The 26,674-nt window shown below is 44.6% G+C and overlaps 1 protein-coding gene across 1 annotated transcript in view; it reads left to right on the plus strand.

Moving 5' to 3' along the window:
• Positions 1 to 382: 382 nt before the first annotated feature.
• PAFAH1B1 (platelet activating factor acetylhydrolase 1b regulatory subunit 1) overlaps positions 383 to 26,674 on the plus strand; it is a 916,257-nt gene continuing 889,965 nt past the window's right edge. The window contains exon 1 of the mRNA XM_044054884.1: positions 383 to 463. Coding sequence (XP_043910819.1) covers positions 383 to 463 — 81 coding nt within the window. The remainder of the gene's footprint in view (positions 464 to 26,674) is intronic.

The following is a 26,674-nucleotide window of genomic DNA, read 5'->3' on the forward strand; positions in this document are numbered from 1 at the left end:
AGCACCAAAAATATCAGGAGTCAGCCGACCGGCACTTGCGAACTGCTTCCACCGCATGGCAAGAAAGACTGAAGAACATGGCGTCTGCTGGGAGCTTTGTACCCCTGGTGCTCTGACGTCAGGGAGGATGACTGCACAGCCGACGCCGGACCCAGACTTTGGGATTCTGGCCGACCAAGGGCTGCCTGCCGGCAGGAAGAACCCTACAGTGATGACTGCAACAGTGAAACACGATGAACATCTGTACTTTTCTTGTCCTCTGTGGAAGCAGAAAAGCCTGAACACACACTTCCTGTGACAGCTGAATGCTTCACTATCAGGATATGCTCAGCTAATCAGCTGCCTCAGGAAGAGAGAGTATGGAAGTCTGCTATTTCTAAACATGGCCAGTACTAGGTTACCTTGGCAGATAACTGAAAGTGTCACTAAGGCAAGTGAGGAATTTGAACATCTACTGTTGCAGGTAAGTAAGACTTGTGCATCTATACTTTACCCCACAAAATGGACCTGCTCACAAAGAATTAATGCTGTCTGATGCATCCCAACCTGCAGGCTCTCAGCCTGACTCTCTGGGTGCTAGAATTTTGATCCCTTTCGGACATCACTTTTCAGATAACATGCTCTTAAGGGAGCAAGAAAACCAAAAACTAGAAAATCTTTTCTCATAGTGGAAAAATGAAAAGGAAGGGGATTGGCAAAATGGTTAAGGTCTTTGCCTCATAGACACAACGTACAGGGTTTGATGGTGGCCTCAGGTTATATAGGCTAGGCTTAAAAATAGCCTTTCAGGGCATTTAGCCTAGTATTCACCTATGAACAGATCTGTCTGGTTCTTTAAGAAGAACCCCTTTTGGTTAGAGATTTCTCTTACTCTGTTTTGATCATGTGAGTTACTAAAATAGTGGACTAACCTATTTCTTTGTTAAGGAATACCGGTCTGCTTTCTCTATCTCCATGCCTATAAGCCCTCTGCTACTTTGCAGAGTTGATGTCAAAACAGCTTTTTAAGGCTTCTTTCACCTGAACCCACCAAGGAGGCCTGAGATCTAAACTTTGTCTTTGAAAACCTTATTTTACCACCTTTTGAACTGGTAGCCACTGCCTCCTTGAAATTCTAAACCTGGAAAACTGTTGTTCTGGATGCTGTCACCTCCACCAGAAGCGTTCTGGAGCTTCAGGCCCTTATGGGCTATCCCCCATCTTCCATAAAGACAGGGTCTCCTCGGGGTTAATTACTCTCTTGCCAAAGGTAGTAAATCAGTCCCTCAAACAGAACGCCCATTTTCCTACCTTCTTTCCTAACTTATTAAACAGGGAGGAAAGGTTTCCCCATTCCCCGGATGTGCACTGACAGTTAAGATTCTATTTAGATGGGACAGAAAATTTCAGGGAAAATGACAAGCTTTTTTCTACATCCAGAAGAGTATGTTCAGTTCTGGCTCCAAGCAGACCATCTTGAAGTAGATTTCTAAGGCCATTTCCTTCTGTTACTCCTTGCATGACAAATTCCTATCCTCAATGATGAAGATTTACTCCTATAGTGCTGTCTCCTCATCTGAAACCTTCTTGAAGGGCATTGACTCCAGTTTTGTTTTGGGGCAGCCACCTGGTTATCATTTCACAGCTCCACTAGACACTATATAGTGGATGCCTTTTCCAGATCTAGAATTTCCTTTGCTAGGACTGTCCTTTTAGGATTGGTAGGCAGCTCCTTTGTCTCCAACCCATGCATCATTAACAATCTCTAGCTTTGAGAATCACTCACTCATCAGTACTGGAGTACTGCTACTGTTGTGCAAGAACTTGTAGTAGTAGTGTCCTGATCAGTGTTTCAGTATTGCATCCATTCCTCCAACTCCCATCACTTTATCTTTGGTGGTTTCTCTTTATCTTTATAGACTGGGGGGAGACCGTTCATGTTCTTCTGTTCTTAGCAGGACCACTACTTTATTTGTTCTCTGCCTCCTGGCTCTGGGTAGTCTGAGGATCTTAGTGTCATACACCCTGTATTGTACTCCTGTACTATACCCCTGTAACAGAGAGCTGAGGTCAAACACCAGGTGTATGGTGCATCAGGAAAGTTTTGGCTTTGGTATGCTGGCTTGACATTATCTTTGGCAGGATCACCATTCTGTACTGGAATTTTGCAACAGAGATCAGTAGAAACATTACTGTTATGGTAAGTTATTGTACAACTTTATTTTGTTAGCCCATTCATTATGCTTCACAAGACTGATTATCTTTTTATAGTCCATCTCTCATGTTAATTGTAGTGATTGACTTGCATTTAATGTTGGTGGAACATTTGGATTTACCTAATTTGCAGCTTGAACATTATGCAGTGTGCCTTATTTCCCTGAACCAGCATGCATTTCCAGCACTCGTTTTATTGATTCACTTCGGCTCAAATTTAATCTGTTTCCATTATAATAAAAGTTTCTGTAACGTTTCTTCCAACACAAAGCAGAATCACCTCCCTTCACCCCACGTATTGCCAGCTTTTTGCTTTTTTAGTTTGCTGTAATCCGACCCAATGTCGACAAACTGTTCAGTAGATTTTTTTGTATTGTTCAGCTGATGCGGTTTCCTGTGTGTTTTTTTAAATAATGACCAAAATACTTCTCATATGACACTGATGCCGTCTATATCAACATCCCTGTCATTTGTTATAATTTGTCAGAGAAGTAGATCTTTGCCTTTTATGCTGAGAAGACTGACAGTTCCATTTTCAATTTAGAAATGTAAGTTGTATTCTTTCCATTAAACTTGTGTTACTGCTACATTTTACTCTAATATGCTTATTTTATAATGTGTCAACTTCCCGCAGTTAAGGCATTTTTGCTTCTTTAAAAGTTTTTTTTTTGCCTCCCCTCCACCAATACCTGCCTATTAGTCATTTGGTTGCAGCTCTGCCCAGTTATTACCGAGGCAAGGCCTGATTGTAGCAATGCAGTAATCCATGCACCCCCCAAAGGATCTTGCTTTTGTGTGCCTACTGTCCACACTACAAAGATCCAAAACCATGAAAGGTTTTGTCTACCTTGTGCCTTAGTATAAGTGCCACATACTTCCCTGAGAGACTTTAACCCCCTTTGAAGGACTCCCACCCCCTTCCCTTTACAGCAAATACCTCTGTGCTGTCTCAGATCTCTATTAGAGATTCTAGCATGGAGTATCCTTACTGGGTATGTACACCCAACATCTGGAATGCAACAGGTGAGCAGGCATTGTCTTTTCATTCCGTTCCTTCTGCTTGCTGTTTGTCGTAGCCCGAGCTGATAATTGCACTTTGGATGTCAAGCTTGTAAGTCAGGGTTTATTTCTGTGAACTCTGGAGCTGGTATTTTGCAATTTTAGTTGTTGCAGTCATAACATTTTACTTAGCTGGTAATTTTAAATGAATTTCATCTTTTTTGTACTACTGCAGGAGGCACTGCTTGCTTCTTTACTGTTTTTCTGTTTATTTCTACCATCTCCATATTCAGTGTAATTTCACAAGATCAGTTCAGGTAAATGTTTCCTCTGAAAGACCAAGTTTATTGTAGATGATTTCAGCTCACATATACACTGCATCACCATTTCATTGATCTTATTGTGCTGATTAAAGCTGAAACCTGCTGCTGATTTCAGCAGTTTGGATTCAGAATGCACCTTTAAACTCTTCAGCAGCAGTTTGATTGTAGTTTTCATCTTATGTTATTTTCCCTCCTGAACTAAGTAAAAATGTAGCCCCTGTGTGGAAGTACCCACATACTTATCTTGTTCGCACTTAACAAAACTCATATCCAATGTCTCTTTTGTCTGGCTGAACCTGTGGTTTATTGGATCCGATCAGATCCAAGGCCAGCACTTAAGAATCTATCTCCGATGGTCCACCACCTCTTCCTCAATGATCTGTCTATCATCTCAAATCTCATTAGTCCCTCTTCATGGTCAGATGTGTTTGCTGAAGCTCCTGTTTCATTAAGTGATAGTTGCTTAGTTTGGTCTTTTCACAGTTTTTTTTCTAGTGGTTCCCTCCACTTCCAGGCTTTTTTATAGTTAATACTTTATCTTTTCATAGTTGATAGTGTTAGTTTTTTTGTGTGTTGTTTTATTCCATACCCTGTGATCACATTTATTGTTTTGTTAGTTTTCCTCATACTTGCTTTCAATTTTTCTGTGGTTTAGTGCTGGTATAGTTGATATAGGGTTACAGTTTTGTGTATCTCTGTGTGTGTGTGTGTGTGTGTGTGTGTGTGTGTGTATATATATATATATATATATATATATATATATATATATATACACACACACACACATATACAGATATATAGACACACACGCATATAGAGATATATACACACACACGCACACAATATGTATGCATATGTTATTTTCATGTTTAGAATTCTACACAGACAGTGCTTTCTTCTATTTTTTGTACGTATTGTATTTATATGTTGCACTTTTTTCCTAGTAGGGATAAGAATTTTGGCTTTAAGATGCGATTGGATTGTGGCAGTAAGATGTCCCCAGAAGATGAGCACTGTTGGTGCATATATTGAGTAGGTGTGGCTTATCTGGATAGTGATTGCCAAGCTTGTGCATCCTTTGGGGGTAGAGACTTGGCTGACCTCAGGGACAAACTAGTGTTGGAGGAACACTCTAGGCTTCTTCTGTGATTGTCCCTCCAACTTCACCATCTCCTGCCAGTAAACCAGGCAAAGAAAGAAGAGTACGAAAAGCGAATAGAATGCCAAGAAATGGCCTTTTGATACTGCTTCTGCTATGTTGGACTGGAGACATAGGTCCCAAGGGTCTCACCCTGTTCAGATCAAGTTATGGGCTCTGATACTTGTACCACTTCAGTACTAGTCACCACATTTATGAGCTCCAGTGTCGCAGCAGGTAAGGTCTCCACTCTGAGATATTCTGAGTCTCTTTCTGTCTGAGGCTGCAAAATCAGGTCACCTCCACTTTCCCTTTTCCGGCCATCACCCTGAAGTTCCCTGAAACCCTACCCAATTTGTGTCTGGTCCTTTCCCATTGGGCTCCATGAGGTAGAAATTCTTGTGCTCCATCCTGGTAGGTCACCTTCGATGGGCTATTCTGCTAGGTCTGCAAGGTCCACTAAGTTTCAAGGAATCCAGTTTGGACAAGGGAATGCAAACGTTTTTGAATGCTTTGGATGTGATCCCTTCACAGTCATCTAGCTTCAGCTTTCGATGTCCCGGAGGGCATTTAGTTTGTGTTGGTGACTGTATTATTTTGTACTGTCGGATCCATCCATATCTTCTTGTCTGTCTAGGGCTTTGGTGGCTCATGAACTTGTCAAAGAACTGCTGGTATCTAAAGACTTCAGTCTTCCACAGGGCTCCCCTGCTTATCAGTGTCATGTCCAAGAAAGCATGGAGAGAACCCAATGTGTTTCAAGCCCAGTTGAGTCTTAGTATCACCAAATGGTAGGTGCTTCAAGAGCAGGAGTCCCGCTGTTAATGCCATTGTGGTTGCTGCAGCCACCAAAAAGGAAAATCTTTGAGGAAAGTAACAAGGTTCAGTTCCTGAATAGAGAGTCACAGGTGGACCATTTCAGAAAGCACACACACGCTTCAGCCATCTGTGCCCAATGTACACTGAACTATGCTAAACATTTGACTAGACTTGAGAAGCTAAGTCTGAAGTTTCAGTGACATCTCAGCCTTGCATGAGTCTCGCAGGACCTTGAAGTATCAGTTGGCTATCATGCAAATCTGTTACAAATGTTTCCAAGTGGCTTATCGCAAATGCAGTGGATGGTGTGGCAGGCACAGGTATTCCAGTTCACTGTCATGCCTGGATGTGCCTTTGCAATTATTTAGACACTTTTGAGGCATCCTTTCATCCTCCTCTCGATCAGTCAGCTTTATTTGGCTGCATAGTTGGATGCACTTGCTATGAGTGAGCAAAATGGCAAAACTGTCTGCCTTGGGAGTCTGCTTATCCACCCCCAGATGACCTTCTTAATAAGCTAAAGGTGGGGGTAGATCTGTTCAAAAGTGTTTGTATCATTCTCCTGATGAGGGTGCCTTCTGTTGTGGGGGGGAGGGGTACGGACACACCCCGCAGGGGCAGAGGGTAGCCTGCAGAATCATGGCTTCAGATGACCTTTCTCTTGCAAGCTCTTCCAGCAGTTTTGCAAATTTGTCCTGCTGCTGCACTCTCGAGGCATTTGGGGGAATTTTTAGCTTTCCACCCCAAACCGTGGGAAGCAATTGTGCCAGATGCCTGGATGTTGAGTCATTTCCAGAGGCCATAACATTCCCTTCCAGTTTACCTCAAGTTTAAGACAAAAAAATCCTTTTCATGTGTACCACCCCATCAGTGAAGGTTGACAGCTTGGTTCCTCTGATTTCAAGGATGGCCAGAGATCTCAAACGTTATAAGAGAGTTTTGCATATCCTTTCCTTTTCTCAGAAGCCCTCCACCAGAAAGGTTTATGGTAGTAAATGGAAAGATTCTGCATTTGGTCCACTTCTAATGGTTTGGATGGCTTTTCTGCTCCTTGGGATACAATTTAAGATTTTCTAGCAGTCTTTTTCAGTCTGGAGTCATCTAGTCTACTGTAAAAGTTCATCTGGCAGCCATTTCTAACCACACCTCTCAACTGTCCGGATTTTCACAGAATGTCCAAATTTTTGGTCTGTTCCTCATAAAATTTGCTGTTTTCTGGCAAATCATTGAGGATTGAAGTCACTAAATGATCACTTACATTTGAGTTTTAGACTTCCTATTCTCCAGAAAATGCATATTAACACACCACCTTTTATTCTATCAACTTTTAACTTTGTAAGAGCAGTATTTTAAAGTATGTATCGATTTTTGGGCCTTTGTCCAGATGTGTAGTTCTAAGACGATGAGAGGTACGTTTCTAACTTCCACATGGTCAAGACCATATGCCAGTTGTTTATCTGAGATTATCTAAAGCATTTTTGAAGGGTACTGTCTGAAGTTGTTGCCTTCATTTGCTCTTCAACTTGTGGGTACTCTGATCCGGCATGGATCTGACTCTCCTCCCTTTCTAGCATCTGATCCAAGCTCCTCCCCTACCCATAATGCCCCTGTCTTCCTCCTCCCGTCAGATCTCATTTGCCACGCTAACGTAAGCATTGTGATCCGCAGCTCTGAGCTTCCTTCGGGTAAGTAACTGATTTGTTGGTGTTTTTATCTCCTTTTACTTAAATTTCTTTCCTTTTTTACCTTCCCTAGTGTTGTGCTGTTGGTCGGTAAAAAAAAATCCTTCATCTTTTATCTGGTTTTGTGTGTGTGTGTGTGTGTGTGTGTGTGTGTGTGTGTGTAAGGGTTGTTCTGGTTGGGGCTCCTTGTTGCGACTGTTTTGGAGAATGCCAAATCAGGCTTCAGAAAGTGCAGGAAGTGTGGCCATCAGCTCTTCCCAGCTGATGCCACACTCTGTGAGTAGTATGTTTAGGGGCTTCTCACCTCGAGTTTTCCTGTTTCATCTGCATGGGCTTCAACCCCCACCCATTGAAAGGACAGAAGGAACAAGCTAATTGTAAAAGGCCTTCTTCCCCCTACCTCCAGGGCCCAGGCCTCCTCAACCCCGACTAGTACTACTGTCTCCACCTCCGGCCTTTGGGGCTCAAATCCCTGCCAGGAGGGATGGGGACAAGCATAGACACTGGGAGAGGCCGAGGAAGCGATCCCCTGATTGCTCTGCTTCCATTGGTCCCCCAGCCAAGGTCCTCTCAACCCAGCGACCACACCCGGCTCCATTCCCCTCGCTTCTCCCCGGAGCCGGAGGAGCTTCAGATTTGTGTGTCGGCCTCGGCTTCGCCCCACCGACTCTACATACCAGCATCTGTGGCCTCTTCATCTTGGTCCAACCACAGCCTTTCTGAAACAAAGGTGGACAGGATGATGCAGAAATGTATCCGCACTCAGATACAGATTGGAGTCTTGCCTGCCCCCTTTCCCTCCGGAGCAGCAGTCATGCAGTCCGTGTTCCTACTGATTTACTCCTTCTCCAATCTGACTCCCAGTTTCTGAGCCTTCGGATCTGAGGACTCTATGTCGAGGGGTAGGTGCTTGATGGTACCTTGTACCTCGACACCAGCCATTACCTTTTGTAGGTAGATCTGATGAGCTTGAATCGCCCGGGTGTCAGAGCCATAGTCTTAGCACCAGATCCTAGGGGAGAGTGTCGGCTCTGAGCCTTTCGGAGTAGAGCCTTCCAGTCGGGGTCTCCGTGCCTGGAGGTTCAGCTCCAACTCCACCGTTGATCCAGAGGGTGTCAGATCCGACTGTGCTTCCTTCTCGGATGGTTCGCTCCCCCTCTGCCTTTGATGTGGAGAGGGTTCTCATGATACCATAGAGACCCTTGACTGTCTCATCTTTGGACTGTGCCCTGGCTCCTTCTGTTTCTGGTATGGATTCCGCCATCCTGCTACTTCAGGGACAGCCTGCTGCCTCTCTGCCCCAAGGAGCTCTCACTCGGGAGCAACCTGATGTTTTTGAGTCTTCTCCAGAAACTCCCCTTGAGGAGGTACATCGAAAACACACATGCAAAAGGAAGCACATTGACTCCCCACTGGAGTCCCTCATGGATGACACCGATTTGGGGGAGGGGAGGGTTCTCCCCTGGTCTCCAAAAGTGGAGATCCATCATCGAGGGGGTGGTCTGCCCAGAAACCGAACTCAGACAAATCAGTGTTCCTGGAGGAGTTTGGCGCAGGACGCTCTAGATCATGGGTGTCCCCTCTTGCAGATCCACTGGTGGATCTAATTGCATCTCTAGCATGGAAGGAACCAGACATGATGGAGCCGATGCCCAAATCCCGATTTTGAGTGCTCCCACAGACAGGACCTAGACCAAGGTATCCCCCGTAGATGCCTTGGTAGTGGCTGCATCCACTAAGAAGGAGCTTGCACAGGAGAGCTCTATGGTCCATCCGCCCGACTGAGAGTCCAGGATGATGGATCTCTTTGGGAAGCGGGTGTACGCTTCAGCCATACTTCCAGTACGTCAGCTGAATTATATGGCACACGTAATTAGATTCCAGTGAGACCTTGTCAAGGAGATCGCTGGGTCTTCCCTAGGGTCCATTACTGTGGAAGACCAAAAGGTTTTCTCTTCTTGCATGGCCATCCTTACGTCAATTGCTAACACCTCTATGTGGCTTCTTTCTCATGCCACTGTGGTTGCTGCTAGAGCTGCCAGGACAGGCGTTGCTATCATACATCACACTTGGCTCCGACTCTGTGCATTCTCGGAACCCTGTAAGGCATCCTTTACCGACACCCTGTATGACTGTTTCACCCTCTTTAGAAAGTCTGTACGTGATAACTCTGTTCCAGAGTGAGAAGGACGGAAAGACGGGTCTGCCATCAGAATCCGCCCCCCCCCCCCCAACGTTCCTTTTCGTGGAATCAGCGGGGAACAAAGATGATGTGGTTCTGAAAGTCTCTGAGCTACTCCCAGGATGATGTCCTTCATGGATGCATCTGCAGTCATAACAACTGGGTTGTCCTGTCGTCAGGCAGCCCTTCGGTCGGCCGGATTCCAAAGTCTGGGTCCGGCTTCGGCTGATGTCGCACTTCACCCGACGTCATCTCTGCTGGTCTTCGGGTATAAAGGCATCAGCCGACGCCATTTTCCTCAGTCTTTCTTGCCGCGTGGCGCCCGAAGCAGAAGCTGTTCGCAAGTGCCGGTCGGTCAGATCCAGAGATTACTACTACCGAATACTACTTCAAAGACTTCTAAAAAGCTAAGTACCCCGTTGGGGACTCTTTCTTGCCTCAGCCGATGTCAGAAAAAGTCAATAACTGTTTAACTTGTGGGAAACAAATACCTCATAAAGATTTCCACTCTTACTGTTTGCCTTGCTTAGGCCCAGACCACGACGTAGCAGCCTGTTCGGCCTGCGCTTCCTTCAACCGACGAACGCTAAGGCGTCGGTCGGAGTTTGCTGAACAGTTTTTCGGCTCAGACTTTGCGTATATTATGCCGTCGGTTCCTCCGACTACCCAAATTATTAAAAAACGCAAGGAAAATGACCGACACTCGCGGTCCGCGGTTTCGGCCAAAACCACGGTGAAGCAAGCCGCGAGTGTCTCGGTTTCGGCCGAAACCGAGAAAACTGGTCAATCTCCAGCCGAATCCATGGCTACTACTGAGGCTCCTGCTACCTTACCTGAATCGGCCTCAGAAATTTTGCCTACAACCGTGGTTTCTACTGATTTATCAGACACCATCCCTTTGGATGTCTCTACCCCAGCACGTGGTGCTGCTAGACCCCCTGCAGCCATGTCTATCAAGGCCTTTGCCAGGGCCAAAGCAGCCAAATCTGCTAAGGCAGTGCCTGTTAAACCTCCCTCACACAGGCCCACTTCTAGTTCACAAATGCTTACTCTGGCAGAAGATTTAATATCCTTAATTAGGGGATCCCAATCTCACCCAGACAGGGCCTCTCAGCCCCCTGAAAAGAGACCTAGGACAGAGCCCCCCGAGCCAGTGTCCTCTAAGGCTTCTGCGGATGACTCCGACATTTCAGAACAGCCAGAGGACCCTTTTTCTACATATGAAGACTCCGATGCTGAAGAATCCATTCCAGCTGCCTCTCCACCAGAGGAATTTTCCTTTGGGGAAACCTTGCATGCCATGAGAGAACAATTCCAATGGCAGGGACAAGATTTCTCAGACTCAAGAAAAAGGCTTAGGACCTTCCTACACTTACCACAACATAGGCCCTTAGCTATGCCTCCTGTTTTACCTGTTGTGGATGACACATTTAATGATGTCTGCACTGCTCCTGATTCTTTACCTCCTGCCCCTGCCAAACCTGATAGATATTACAGGGTACCTGACACTCATCACCACCTATACAAGGCCCCACTGGCAGACCCCGAAACTATTTCCCAGGGGCCTAAGGCAGTAGCCTCAACCACAGCAAAAAACCTATTCCTTCAGAAAGGGAATCCAGGTCCTTAGACAGATGGGGGAAAAAAGTTTACACCTCTGCTACTCTCTCAGCTAGAGCTTTAAACTGTCAATTTCACATGATCCAATACCAAGAGTTTATGCTTGACCAGTTAACTAAGAAAGTATCCTCTGATGAATCTTTAGACAAGAAATATGTATTAGAAATGGTAAATAACATACAACAGGTTAGTAACCATTCCTTAAAATGTGGCTATGATGCACTGGAGGCTTCATTTAGATCAGCCATGACTGGCACAGTGATAAGAAGACATGCATGGCTGAAAGAACAGGTCTTACCGGATCATGTTAAAGCAAAGCTATTAGATGCTCCCATGGATAAGGCCAGTTTATTTGGTACACCTGCCCAGCAGGTAATGAAGAAAATGGAAGAAAAGGCAAAATCTGTACAGACAGTTAAAGATTTCTTACAGGTTCAGCCCCAAGGTTTAGCAGGAACTGGCCAGCCAAAAATTGGACCTTTGCTGACCCCACAAGATCCCAAAGGGGCAGAAACAGGCGATCCAGAGGCAGAAATCAATCCAGAGGAGGTGCCTACAGAGGACGACAGTGGCAAGGTAATAACAGAGGCACAGACACAACCACTGCCACTGCAACAGGACAATCACAGTGACTTGACTCTAACTCCGCCTACCAGGGAACAAATAGCAGCACCATTAGGCGGAAAGTTAGCCTTATTTTCAAAAATTGGCACTATATCACAAAAGACAAGTGGATTTTGCAAACCATAGACCAAGGCTACGGTTCCACTTCCACACCTTGCCAGTAAAAAGAGGAATGCCAAACCTGCCTCCAAATCAAAAGATAGAAGCTCTACAGCAGATAACGAAATTATCCAAGATGAGAGCTGTGGAAAGAGTACCAATAACAGAACAGGGCAAAGGATTCTACTCCAGACTCTTCCTAGTACCAAGAAAAGAAAAGTTGGAGACCTATTCTCGACCTGTCCATCTTAAACACATATATCATTGTCCCAAAATTCAAAATGCTGACCCTACAGCAACTTCTTCCCATGCTGGGCAAGGAGTGTTGGCTGGTAACTCTAGATCTCAAGGAGGCATACCTGCATGTCCCCATTCGACCCAATTGCAGAAGATACCTCAGATTTCTTGCAGGATCAGAGCATTATCAATTCTCAGCATTGCCCTTTGGCTTATCTACTGTGCCCAGAGTATTCACAAAATGCCTGGCATCAGTAATCGCTCACTGCAGACTACAGGGAATCCAAATTTATCCATACCTGGACGACTGCCTGCTACAAGCGGACAACAAAAGCAAGCTGACAACAGATTTACAAAGGGTCATTTACTTGCTACAAGCCCTGGGATACACAGTCAACTTACAAAAGTCAAGGCTACCATCCCAGACAAGAACATTCTTGGGCGCGGAATTGGACACAGTAAAACAAATGGCATTCCTAACTACAGAAAAACAAAAAGAACTCCCTCTTTACTTCTTGGCATTAACAAGACAGAACAAACTAACAGCAAGAAAAGTTCTGCAGGCCTTGGGCTTCATGGCATCATGCATAATCTTGGTACCACATGCCAGACTGCATATGAGAAAACTACAGTGGTACCTAAAGAATTTATGGTCTCAACACAGGCACAGCCTAGAAGCAGAAATACCATTAATCCCATGCCTAAAACAGGAATTCCTCTGGTGGGCCCAAGCATGCCAGTCAAACCCAGGCCTACCCTTCCACAAGTTTCGAACAAGCCAAACCATCACAACAGACGCCTCAGACCTAGGATGGGGCACATGCTGGACAAATGCGTGCAAGGATTGTGGACTCAGGACCAGCTGCACTTGCACATAAACCAAAAGAAATGCTGGCAGTAAAACTGGCAATCCAAAAATTCAGACCATTCCTCAAAGAAGGCCATTTGATGATAAGGACAGACAACACCACAGTCATGTGGTACATCAACAAACAGGGAGGCACTCATTCATACCCCCTATGCAGAATGACTTTGGACCTTTGGAATCTGGCTCTCAGCTACAACATCCAGTTACAGGCAATATTTGTACCGGGAAAAGAGAACACCCTAGCAGACATGTTAAGCAGAACCACCTCGGATGCTCACGAATGGATGCTACACCCACACATCTTCAAGACCATCACAAAGAAATGGGGAATGTCACAAATAGATCTATTCGCTTCCCCTCTCAATCACCAGCTCAAAAAATTCTGCACAAGGACATTCCACCCACTTGCATGGAAGGTGGATTCTCTTTCCTTCAGCTGGACAGGTCTGACAGCATATGCATTTCCACCTCTTCCCTTGATACACAAGGTATTACTGAAAATCAAAGAGGAACGTCCAAGGATAATCCTGATAGCTCCGAACTGGCCAAGACAACACTGGTACCCACTGCTGAGGAGCATGTCTCGGGAGAAAATGTGGTCAATACCCTGATGCCTTTGATGTTAACTCAGAACAACTACAGCATCATGCATCCAAACCTAAAAACTTTGCAGCTGACTGCCTGGAACATCACATAGCAGCAACTAAGCCAGATCTTTCCCAAAGGGTTAAAGACATTATCCTTGAAGCCCGCAGACCTTCAACAAGAAGGAACTATGCAGGAAAATGGAAAAGGTTTGTCATTTGGAGTACTGAAAGAGGAAAAGATGTGTCGAATATAGATATTGCAAACATTCTGGAGTATTTGGCAGAGCTTTTACATACAGGCCTGTCCTATTCCTCCATCAAGATACATGCATCAGCTATTTCAGCAGAATACAGCTGTGATCCACCTGTCTTTTCACATCCTCTACTCAGGCAGTTCCTCAGAGGGATCAAGAATGTAAAACCTCCAAGGAAACCACCATTACCAGCATGGGACTTGAACTTTGTGCTAGAAAAGTTGACACTCCCTCCGTTCGAACCAGCAGCAACAGCAGATCTACAGCACCTATCATGGAAAACTGCTTTCCTACTGGCAATTACCTCAGCAAGGAGGGTTTGAACTACAGGCCTTAATGGCAGTACAACCCTTCCTAATCTTCCATAAAGATAGGGTGTCCATGAGAACTAATCCTACATTTATGCCTAAGGTGGTATCCAGAGTGTCTTTAAACCAGGCAATCCACCTACCTACCTTCTTTCCCAATCCACAAAACAGAGGGCAAAGAATGCTGCATACCTTGGACGTACATAGACAGCTACGCTACTACCTGGACAGAACCAAAAGTAACAGAAAAACTGACCAGCTTTTGGTAGCCTATGCAACAGGGAGGGAAGGAAAAGCAATTTCCAAACAGACAATCTCCAAATGGATAGGAAATTGCATAAGATTTTGTTACTCCTTCCATGGAAAACCAATTCCACAGAACATAAGGCCTCATTCTACTAGGGCTACAGCCACTACCACAGCTTTCTTACGAGGAGTGGCAACCAAGGACATTATTGAGGCGGCTACTTGGACCTCCGTGCATACATTTGCCAAGCATTATAATTTACCTCTATATTCTAGATCCCGAGCAGGGTTTGCCACTGCTGTATTGCAAGGGATCCTAACCACACCATAATTTTATCATCCTCCTCCCTAGTTGGCTATGGTATTCTACCCAGTTGTTATGACTGCAGATGCATCCATGAAGGACATAGTACAGTTTTGTACCTACCATAAATGTAGATGTCCGAACTGGATAGCATCTGCAGTCAGGATTACCTCCCTCCTTCCCTCTGTGGTACTCCTAGGTATTTATCCTCCTAATAGCTAGCTGGGAGGGGAGTCTCTTATGGTGTATTTGTTTGTATATATGTACATACATGCTTATTTTTGTGTTTGCCTTCTATCTTTTGGAAACATTGGCATTTATCCAAAATTTAGCCTTCCAAGAGGGCAACTGGCATCTGGGGCAAGAAACACTGAGGAAAATGGCGTCGGCTGATGCCTTTATACCCGAAGACCAGCAGAGATGACGTCGGGTGAAGTGCGACATCAGCCGAAGCCGGACCCAGACTTTGGAATCCGGCCGACCGAAGGGCTGCCTGACGACAGGACAACCCAGTTGTTATGACTGCAGATGCTATCCAGTTCGGACATCTACATTTATGGTAGGTACAAAACTGTACTTTCTTCGTGTTTCACTGCTGCAGTCATTACATTTGGGTAATCTGCTGGCAGGTTGCCTTCAGTCGGCCTGATTAACAAAGTCTTGAGTCCTGCGTCGGTTGCTGTCCCTTCTTCCATGACGTCAGGTCGTCAGGGGTATAAAACATGCGACTGATGCCATTACCCCAGTCTTTCTTGCCGCACGGTGCCTGAAGCAGAAGCAGTTCACAAGTACCTGTTGGCCGACTCCTGAAATTTTCATTTTCAAGTTTCAGAACCGAAGTCTTCTACTAAAAGCTAAGTACCCTGTTGGGGAAACTTTTTCTTGCTCTTTACTGATGTCAGTAAAAGCTAATAACTGTATTACTTGTGGGAAGCAAATAACTCATAAGGATTTTCATTTGTACTGTATTCCTTGCCTAGGCCCTGACCACAACATGCCTTGCTGTCGGTTTTGTGCTAAATTTAATCAACGCACTATTAAACGTCGGTATATTTTTGCCAATAAATATTTTGGCTCTAGATTTATCTATCCAGAAATGTCGTTGGTTAGCAATCCGACTACCGAAATACCTAAAAAACGCAAACAAAGAGAGAGACCATTGAGGTCCAAAACCGACTAAGCTTCTCCTAAGCCAGTTGCTGGTACTCAGTGAGGTGCTTTCACAGCCCCTGATACCTGCTACTTTTGATTCACAGGCCTCTACTGAGACCCATTCAGAGTCCGGTATGCCGCGGGATGCTTTTAAGTATTGACCCCGCGGATGTCTCTACCTTAGATGGGTCCAGAGCCGCTGAGCAGGCACCGGCTTCTTAGGGTGTTTTCAGGCCTAAAGATCTGTATATTAAACCAACGCTATCTTCAAAATCAAAACTAAGGCCAAAAACTACTTGTGTGTTTAAAGAAACGATGCTTGGGCCACGTGTACAGGCCCCAATGCCTAAAAAACAAATGATCAAAATGGCTGAGGACTTAATTACCTTGATCAGGGGTACCCATCCCCCTCCTGCTAAGTGGCCTAGACAAGGCACTGACTATGAATCTTCAGATCAGGTTTCTATTTCTTCTGATCAGGAATTATTTATTCCCACTTATGAGGACTCTGATGCAGAAGATTCCATCCCTTCTGCTTCTCCTCCTGAGGATTTTTCTTTTGGAGAAACTTTGCATACCTTAAGGGAACACTTTCACTGGGAGAGTCAGGATTTCTCAGAATCTAAAAAGAGACTTAGGGATTTTCTTCTTCTTCCTCAGCATAGGCCTTTGGCTATACCTCCTGTTCTAGACATTGTTGATGTTTTCTTAGAATCCAGTATGACTCCTGATTCCCTGCCTCCGGCTGCTAGTAAGCCAGACCGATACTACAGGGTTCCTGACTCCCACAAATTCCTTTTTATAAACCCTACTGCTGACCCTGAAACCATTTATCAGGGTCCCAAAGGCGTTGAGGCCTCTACTGCTAAAAATCCTATCCCTTCTGATAGAGATTCCAGGGTGCTGGATAGATGGGGTAAGAAGGTTTACATGTCTGCAACCTTGGCAATCAGGGCTTTAAATTGTCAATTTCATATGCTTAAATATCAACAGCATGTCATGGGTTTACTTAAACAGAAAATTATGTTGATTTCTGACTGTGTGGAAAATAGAGTTGCAGGATTTATTGCATTCAGCTGAACAAGTTGGAAAACATACTTTGCAATGTGGTTTTGATTCCTTGGAGGCCTCTTGCAGGGCTGCTGTAACTGGATCTGTGATAAGAAGGCATGCTTGGCTCAAGGAGCAATGTCTGCCTTACCATGTTAAAGCAAGATTGTTGGATGCTCCTTTACAACAGGACAGTCTGTTTGGTAATAAGGCTGAAGAAGTTTTGAAAAAGATGGAAGATGAAGCTAAATCTATGCGAACTGTGAAAGATTTTATACAAGTGCAGCCACCCAGGTTTAGTAGGCACTGGCCTACTAAGAACTGGTCCTTTCCAGTACCCACTAGAGCCGCTTATGTCAAACCCAGACATTCCAAAGGCTCCAGGTTTCAGTCGCAAGGAACTGTTAGAACAAACCAATGGGGTGCCTCCACCACCAAATCTGGAAGCAACAAGGCACCTCCCTATGGTAAACAGTCTCAATGACTTTCCACTGCATTTACCAAGCACTTATCTTTTGGCCGCCCCTGTGGGGGGGAAACAGGCACTTCATGCACAAAACTGGCAACTGATTACCCAGGACAAATGGGTTTTAAATATAGTATCCCAGGGATACAGATTTAATTTCCACACATTGCCAGTCCCAAACAGATGGCTAGACCTGCCTCCAAATCAGTGGGCAGAGGCCCAGAAACAAGTTATGTCCCTCGTGAATATGGGGGCTATTCAACCAGTACCAGAAAGGGAAAAGGGACAAGGATTTTATTCAAGACTTTTCCTGGTACCCAGAAAAGACAAATCATGGCGACCAATTCTGGACTGAGCCATTCTAAATACATTTCTGGACATTCCGAAATTCAAGATACTGAGTATTCAGCAGCTACTACCTATGCTAGGCAAGGATGCCTGGTTGGTAACTCTAGACTTAAGAGGCTTACCCGCATATCCCAATCAGGGAATCTTGCAGAAGATACCTCCGCTTCAAAGCAGGCTATTTGCATTACCAGTTCTCTGCACTGCCCTTTGGCTTATCTACTGCTCCCAGGGTCGTCACAAAGTGCTTGGCATCAGTAATTGCATTTTGCAGGCAAAGAAATATTCCAATTTATCCATACCTGGACGATTGTCTAATTCAGGCCAAAAGCAAGGACACTCTTCTAGAACATCTGGCGTTTGTAAAAAGGCTTCTAACTTGTCTAGGGTACACCATAAATGAAAAGAAATCACAACTGGTACCCTCTCAAATAATTACATCCCTGGGTGCAAGCTTGAATACAACTGCCCAGATGACTTACCTTAATGCCAAAAAAACAAATTCATTCGATGACTTACTTCAAGCCAGGTGGCCACAAAAACCCAGCTATCTCCAAGACAAATTCTGCAGGCCTTGAGGTTTATGGCCTCCTGCATTCTTCTAATTCCATATGCAAGACTGCATATGAGGAAACTTTAATGGTACCTAAAAGGCTTATGAAGTCAACATTGTCACAGCCTGGAAACAATGATTCCTATCATTCCTTGCCTGCAACTAGAGTTCCCATGGTGGGCAGAGGCCTGCCACCAAAACAAGGGACTGTCATTCATTCCACCCCCCCTGCCACCCAAACCTTGACTACAGACGCATCAGACTATGCTTGGGGGGGGGGGGCGCATCTGGCAGGGAGATGCATTCAGGGCCAATGGAGCCCAAAACAAATGCACCTACATATCAATCAGAAAGAGATGCTAGCTGTACAGAATGCTCTGACAGCCTTCAAGGTCTGTCTTCATCCAGGACAACGACTGATAGACAGACGACACCACAGTCATGTGGTACATAAACAAGCAAGGGGGGTAAACATTCCTACCCCCTTTGCAGACTAGCCATGGCATTGTGGAACATGGCCTTGACTTATCAAATGCATCTTACAAGCTCAATTCCTGCCAGGAATGCAAAATAGTCTGGCAGACGAACTAAGCAGAAATCTTATGGACCCACACAAATGGAAACTGGATCCACAAATCTTCAGCATATTGACATGCAAATGGGGGAGCCCAGACATACTTTTGGGGTGAGGCAAAAAGTATTATCAGTTGGACAAATTCTGCACAAGAATTCATCACAGAAAAGCTTGGAAAGTGGATGCTCTATCCTTCAGCTGGAAAAAACCTATCAGTCTATGCCTTTCCCCCTCTGCCTCTGCTCTACAAGGTCTTACTAAAAGTCAGACAAGAAAAAACAGAAATGATTCTGATTGCTCCATACTGGCCTCTCCAACACTGGTACTCGCTCCTGCGCAATATGTTGCACCTACTGCCATGGTACCTGCCTTAGACACCTCACCTACTGTCTCAGCAGAACTATCCAATTCTGCACACTCATCTCCAAACTTTGAATCTTGCAGCATGGCTAATCAACTAATTTCACCAGTTACATCTCTCAGCAAATCCGTGATGGATGTCATTTTGGAGGCTAGAAGGCCTAGCACTAAAAAGTCTTATGCTGAAAAATGGAAAAGATTCTGTGCCTGGAACTAAGCGCAAGGAATAAGCACAGCAATACCCAATATTCTTCAGATTCTGCAATACTTAACTGAGATGCTTCACAAGGGCTTATCTTTTTCTTTCATAAAAATCCATGCCTCTGCTATTTCAGCTCATTACAACACAGAGCCTCCTCTCTTTTTTCATCCTCTGCTAAAGCAGTACCTCAGAGGGACTAAAAATGTAAGACCTCCCAGGAGAGCACCAACTCCTGCATGGGATCTCAATTTTGTTTTGGAAAAACTCGGTCTACCTCCTTTTGAGCCAGCTGCTACTGCGGACCTAAAATTTCTCTCTTGGAAAACAGCTTTTCTCTTAGCAGTCACTTCAGCTAGAAGGATTTCAGAACTACAGGCTGTTATGGCAGTGGAGCCTTTCATTATTTTCTACCCTGACAGAGTGGCTGTCAGGACCAGTCCATCCTTTATGCCTAAAGTGGTATATAGTGTGGCCCTTAATCAGACCATTCATCTGCCAACTTTCTTTCCAAATCCACAGAACAAGGGTGAGCAGATTCTGCATTCATTGGATGTACACAGACAACTAAGATTCTACTTAAACAGGACAAAATCTTTAAGAAAATCTGAGCAATTACTGGTGGTATTTGCTGTAGGGGCAAAGGGAAAATCTATTTCAAAGCAGACTGTTTCCAAATGGATAAGCCATTGTATTCATTTCTGCTATATGCACCATGGTAAACATGTCCCCAAGGGGATCAGATATCATTCCACCAGGGCTGCATCTATTTCTGCAGCCTTTCTCAGAGGGGTTCCTACTAGAGACATTCTAGAAGCTGCCACCTGCAGCTCAGTTCATACGTTCACTAAACATTACTGTTTACCTCTCTTCTCTAAATCCAGAGCAGGCTTTGCCACTGCTGTCCTGCAGGGGCTTTTAGCTGTTCCTAATGCTGTATAAGTCTTCCTCCCAACCATAACTTAGGGATTCTACCCAAATGTAATGACTGCAACAGTGAAACACGAAGAACATAGTACAGTTGTGTACACTTACCATAAATGTAGATGTTCGAGTGTATTCACTGTTGCAGTCCTGCTAACCCCCCCTCCAGCCCCCTGTGTTTCTGTAGCTATTCCATCTCATTTCTGTTACTATCTTTAAAAGCTTTTTTGGTGTATTTGCTTTTGTTTAGAGGTATATGTTTTGTGCTTTTTATTTTACACACACACACACACACACACACACATATATATATATATATATATATATATATATATATATATATATATGGTTCCCATTCAGAAGCCTGAAACATCATAAGCCTGAAAATCAAAATCCTGAAACCAAAAGCCTGAAAATTCAGAATCCTGAAAGCCCAAAATCCTGAAACTCAAAATCCTGAAAACACAAAATGGACATACTGATGTCATTGTGGCTTTGCTATTGTTAGCCCTGTGGTGTTAGGTCATGCGTTGGGGTCAGGTAAGTGTGCGGTTGGTTTTATTTTAGGGTTAGAGGCGGTTTAAGTGAGTTAGGTTAGGCGCAGGTTAGGCATGTATGCAATAGTGACAAATATTGGGGTTAGCGGTTTAAGTGAGTTAGGTTTAGGGCGCGGGTCAGGTGAGTGTGCGATAGTGACGGACCTTAGGGTTAGGGTTAGGGTCAGGGTCAGTTGGTAGATATTAGTGTCTTTATAGTGACATATTAGCATTATTTGTGTTTTCAGGATTTTGAGTTTCAGGATTTTGGTCTTTCAGGATTTTGGTCTTTCAGGATTTTGGGCTTTCAGGATTTTGAGTTTTCAGGATTCTGAATTTTCAGGCTTTTGGTTTCAGGATTTTGATTTTCAGGCTTATGATGTTTCAGGCTTCTGAATGGGAACCATATATATATATATATATATATATATATATATATATATATATATATATATATATATATATATATATATATATAGCTCCCCATTTGGGGGGCACCTGACATCTGGGGCAAGAAAAACTGATGTAATGGCATCGGCTGCATATTTTATACCCCCTGACGATCTGACGTTATGGAAGAAGGGAGAGCAACCGACGCAGGACCCAAGACTTTAATCAGGCCGACTGAGGGCAACCTGCCAGCAGATTACCCAAATGTATTGACTGCAACAGTGAATACTCGAACATCTACATTTATGGTAAGTGTACACAACTGTCCTTTGCTCAGGACTCGATTTCCCCTAGAGGCAGAGGGGGATTCGATAGACACCACCCCAAAGGCAGAGGGAGTCCGAGGTATCAGGGGTCTCGAGAGCCTTTCTCGGACAGACCTGCCCAGCAGGCCTGAAGGATTGCCTGGCTGCTCAGCTTTGGAGGCAGTCAGAGGATGCCTCTCGCTACATCCAACAGCTTGGGAGTCTGTCACAAATGATTGCTGGGTGTTGCAGATCATATCCAGAGGCTATTCTATTCCTTTCTACCAATCACCCCTTCCACCCAAACACCTCCTGGACGTTCCACCCATGCAAAGGTAGGAAGCAGCACTAGAAATTGCAAAGCTTCTAGAAAAGTGAGTCATCCAAACCATCCCCCCAGATAGACCGGATTAGGCATTTATTCCAGATTCTTTTTGGTGCCAAAGAAGACTGGGGTCATAAGACCCATTCTAGATTTTCGCATTCTAAATCTGTCAGTTGCCAAGACAAAATTCCAGATGGTCACTCTTCAGTCTGTCCTGCCCTTTCTACAGGAGAACTATTGGATGTGCTCGATCGACCTTCAGAATGCATAACTACCCCATCAAAATGGACAGGTGCTTTCGAAGATTTCTCCGCTTCCAGCTGGGGGCCAGTCATTACCAGTTGAGAGCGCTCCCCTTTGGTCTCACCACAGCCCCCAGGGTGTTTACCAAAGTGATGGCAGTGGTAGTGGCTCACCTGAGACTACAGGGATTCCAGATCTTCCCCTACCTGGACGACTGGCTCCTTGCTGCCCCTCCCAGGCATCAACTCTGCTAAGCGAGGGATTCCCTACTACACTTAGCCCATCAGTTGGGCATAACCGGCAATCTCAACAAATCCTTACTGACCCCGGCTCAAGTGCTAGATTTCATCAGAGCCCGGTTGGACACTATTCAAACCAAAGTCTTCCTAACCTCAGAGAGGATCCAGTCTCTAAAACTACATGTCCACTGTTTCTTTCAACCTCAGCTGCCAACAGCAGAATTGGTATTATGGACATTGGGGTCCATGGCAGCCTCAGTCACTCTCTTACCCATGGCCCGACTACGAATGTGAGTATTTCAATGGACCATTGTGGTTCAATGGTCCATGCTAGTTCTGTTATCTCACCCTATTCGAGTATCTATGGTGTGCAGGGACACACTCGTGGTGGATCCATTCCCTGGACCTTCTCCGGGGTCACCCCTTTCTTCTGCCTCCCCCTTTGGCCATGGTGACCTCTGATGCCTCCCTGGTAGGGTGGGGGGGGGGGGCACAGCTTGGGAAGGAGAGTCCAAGATACGTGGTCCCCTATAAGACTCAATTGCATGTCAGTGTCATGGATATTAGGGCGATGCTTCTAGCGCTGCAAGCTGTCCGTGCCCATCTTCCCCTAGTGACTATTGCTATCCTGGTAGACAACATGTTTGTGGTCTGGTACATCAACAAGCAGGGGGAAACCAGGTCTTATCCCCTGTGTCGAGAGGCCATGAGAGTGTGGGAGTGGGTGATCTCCACCGGCCGTTTTCCGGTGGCAACGCACATTCTGGAGAGGTCCAACATTCTAGCTGCAGGCTCAGCAGGTCTGTCCTGATGCCTTATGAGTGGTCTCTGAATCCTTCAGTAGCGAAACAGATCTTTCTCAAGTGGGGCCCGCCTTGCTGCGATTTCTTCGCCTTTCCTTCAGTGTGCAGTGCGTTTTTCGCTCTGAACCCCCCCACAGGGGGAAGCCCCCAGAGATGCTCTGGTTCATGCTTGGCCCTCCGGTCTTCTGTATGCATGTCCTTCAATGCCCCTCATACTGAAATTTCTTCAGAAAGCTCACAGGCTGTGGAGCTATGTCATCCTCATTGCCCCATTCTGACCTCGCTGAGTATGGTTCCCCTCTCTGTGATCTCAGGTTGTGTCCTCCCAGGACGTTAGATCCGACTCTGGATCTCATCTCTCAACACTCAGGGATCCCCCATCCAGACCTGGTCAGTCTGAAGCTTACTGCTTGGCTGCTGCAGTTCCCTTGATAGTCAGGACTCCCGGGTTACCCTCACCGGCAAAAGAATTTTGGCGGCAGCTCACAAATCTTCTGCTAGGAAGGTTTAGTCCAGTAAGTGGAAATGTTTTTCTATTTGGGCCTTTGAAAGTGACCTGGACCCATTCACTGCTCTGGTTCAGGTGGTTTTAGATTTTTTAGGAAGTATTTTTCAGCAAGGTGCCAGTTCTATGATGAAGGTCCAACTGGCAGCTATATCTAACTTTCATGTAGGTGAGCTTTGTAAAGTCTTTTTGAAAGGCACCTTTTTACTTCAGCCACTGGTTATGGACCCAAAGCCTCCTTGGGATGTCATGCTAGTTCTGCAGGCTTTGGTCTCGTCTCCCTTTGAATCTGCAGCCACAGTGGACTTAGTGTCTGTCCTGGAAGACAGCTTTCTTGATTGCTATCACATCTGCCAGAAGGATCTCGGAGCTTCAAGCATTATTGGTCAAGCCCGCCTATTTGGTATTTCATAAAGACAGGGTGTCACTGCTTGCTTATCCATCCTTTATCCCTAAAGTAACTTTGAAAATCAATGTTAATCAAGTGATTAATCTTCCAGTTTTCTATCCAGATTTTCAAAATAAGTGAGAGTATAAACTCCACTAATTAGATGTGCACAGACAACTACGTTTTTACATGCATAGGATAAAGGCATTTCTTAAGTCTGACTAACTTTTTATTTCCTGTTCTAAGCCCTTTTTGAGAAACCACTGTTGAAGGTTACCATCGCCCATTGGACTTCCCAGTGCATTTCCCTAGCGTATTCAGCTAGAGGTTCAACTCCGCCAGGTCAGGTTAAGGCGCATTCCACTAGATCTGTGGCTACTTCAGCTGCCTTGTGGTCCAGAGTTTCTCTAGATATTTGTTTTGCGGCTACTTGGGCTTCTTCACACACTTTCATCTCGCATTACAAGTTGGACAATTTATCCAGGTGTAGGGCATCCTTTATCTCTGCCGTGCTCCAGAATATCCTTCCACGAGGGTCTCCCAGGTGTTTAGTAGCTGGGGACTCTGTCCACAGGTTGAAGAGCAAATGAAGGCAGCAACTGCAGATAAAGAAGTTGTGTTCATCATAACGTTCCATCTAAGTTGTTGCTCTTCGTTTGACTTCAGCCATCCCTCCCTCCTTCACCTTCCTTGTATAGGCTATGTGGTGGTCTGGATAGATGAGGAATGGTCACCATATGAGTATGTTTTTGTTCTCCTGTGCTTGTTTATGAAGATCCTTGTCATGAATTTGGGTAAGAGTGGGATGCTTGGCTGGGCAGCAAATTCTATCTGAAAGACATGGGCATTATGGGTAGGGTAGGAGCATGAAGCTCAGATCAGATGCTGGAAAGGCAGCAGAGTCTGATCCGTGCCAGATCAGAGTTACCACAGGTTGAAGACAAATGAAGAGCAACAACTCAGATTGAACATTATGGTGAATACACAACTTTTTTTTTTTTGCTCAAACCTCCAGTGAGGTATTCAGTTCCTCTTTGGGATTTGCATCCTCTTCTCCAAGCAGTGCGACACCAAGGCCCCTTTCGAACCAACTGCTGCTGTAGACTTAAAGTATCTTTCATGGAAAAAACACTTTAGTGGTATTCACTTTAGCCAGAAGAGTTTCAGAACTTCCAGCTTTATTTTGCATATTCCTTTCATAAGAATAGTTTCTTTGTGAAGAAATCCTTCATTCCTGCCTAAGGTTGCCTCTGACTCTAACCCGAACCAATGGATTCAGTTGCCAGTTTTCTTTTCAAGTTTCTGTAACAAGGGCAAATAATATGCTTCATTTTTTATATCTCCATTGCCATTTAGACTGGACCAAACATTTCAAGAAGTCAAAACAACTTTTTGTCTCTTTTTCTCGAGCTAAGCATTTGGGAAAGCTAGTTTCCAAGGGAATTTTATTCTGATTGCTTTCTGATTGCATATCCTTTGTTTATACTATGAAAGGCACATCTTTACCTAACAAACTAAAAGCCCAGTCTGCTAAGTCAGTTTCTACTTCAGCTCCCTTTTTTCTCCTAGATATTTGTTCAGCCACTACCTGGTTACACACCCATACCTTTGTGTACCAGTATATAACTTGACATTCATTTCAGATCTAGATTATATTTTGGCAACACCATTTTGCAGAATATTCTCTCCTGCTAGCCCCCAACCAGACAGAATGGGTGATGTGTCCCACAGGTTGAAGTGGATGGGAAAAAAAATTGAATACAAAAGATACTTACCGTAACACTAGATCAGTGTTTTCTTCTGTCATTCTCAAGTGTCCCTCCCCCCACCCCCCTCCCAAATTATCACTGGTATATGTGGATCTTGGTTGACCTTGTAGGCCAGTCTGAAGTTTGTTGTGGATATCTTTTTGGTCCATTGCTCAATCTCTTGGGTAAACCTCCTCTAAGTTGAGGAGGTTTTGTGAGAAAAGTCAACATCTTGCACTCTGTAGGTGCAGTTTAGGCATGGTAGGGCAAACTTGTTCTGAAGCAGTTCTTGTGGGCAGAGCATTATGGAAATGGTAGAGCTTCGGAGATGAAGATTCTGAAGTGCTGGCCTAGGATTCTGTCTGATCCGAAAGCCCACAGGTTGAGAACAGCAGACAACATGAATCTATAGTGTTGTTGGGGGGGGGGGGGGGGGGGGCAGATAACTTGTTTTCTGTCTCTATATATTGGTCAAGACTTCATGACTGACCTGCATTTATCAGTCTTCCTAAATGAGAGTAGTCTTTGCTTCAAAATGAGCATTTTGATTATTTTGTTGCAATGTTTCTATTTGGAGTATTGCATTGAAAAATGATTGAGACCATCTAAATGTTTTAGGCTCACTTTGATCTAATGTGCAGATCTATTTTTTATATTGCATCTTGTCTTTCCTTTACAGGTAGTGCTTCCAGTGCTGGCACAGTACTGTATTAACAAAGCTCAAGTATATTGGTTAACATTTCTTACGTATTTATTGTATTGATCATGCAGTGTTACAAAAATGAACAGCTAATGCATGATTTGTATTGTGTTCTGGTTTATTTTAACCATGTGCCAATATTTTTTCTGTATAATCTTGTTACTTCCTGTGTTACGTATGTGCTAAGTAATTCTTCACTAATCTGTGCCTGAATGTATAAAACCAATTTTGCGTTGATATTTATAATGGAATTCTAAGCTGAGGAGGTTTAGTGAGAAAAGTCAAGTAAGAGACAGCACTGTTAAAATTCTAATAGAGAAATCCTGAAGGCACTTTTTTAATGCCTTTTTTTCTTTTCATCTCAGCTACTATACCTCTAATCATTA

Source organism: Protopterus annectens, chromosome 13.part0 (genome assembly GCF_019279795.1).
Source record: "Protopterus annectens isolate FY-2018-M chromosome 13.part0, PAN1.0, whole genome shotgun sequence".
Classification (NCBI taxonomy): domain Eukaryota; kingdom Metazoa; phylum Chordata; order Ceratodontiformes; family Protopteridae; genus Protopterus; species Protopterus annectens.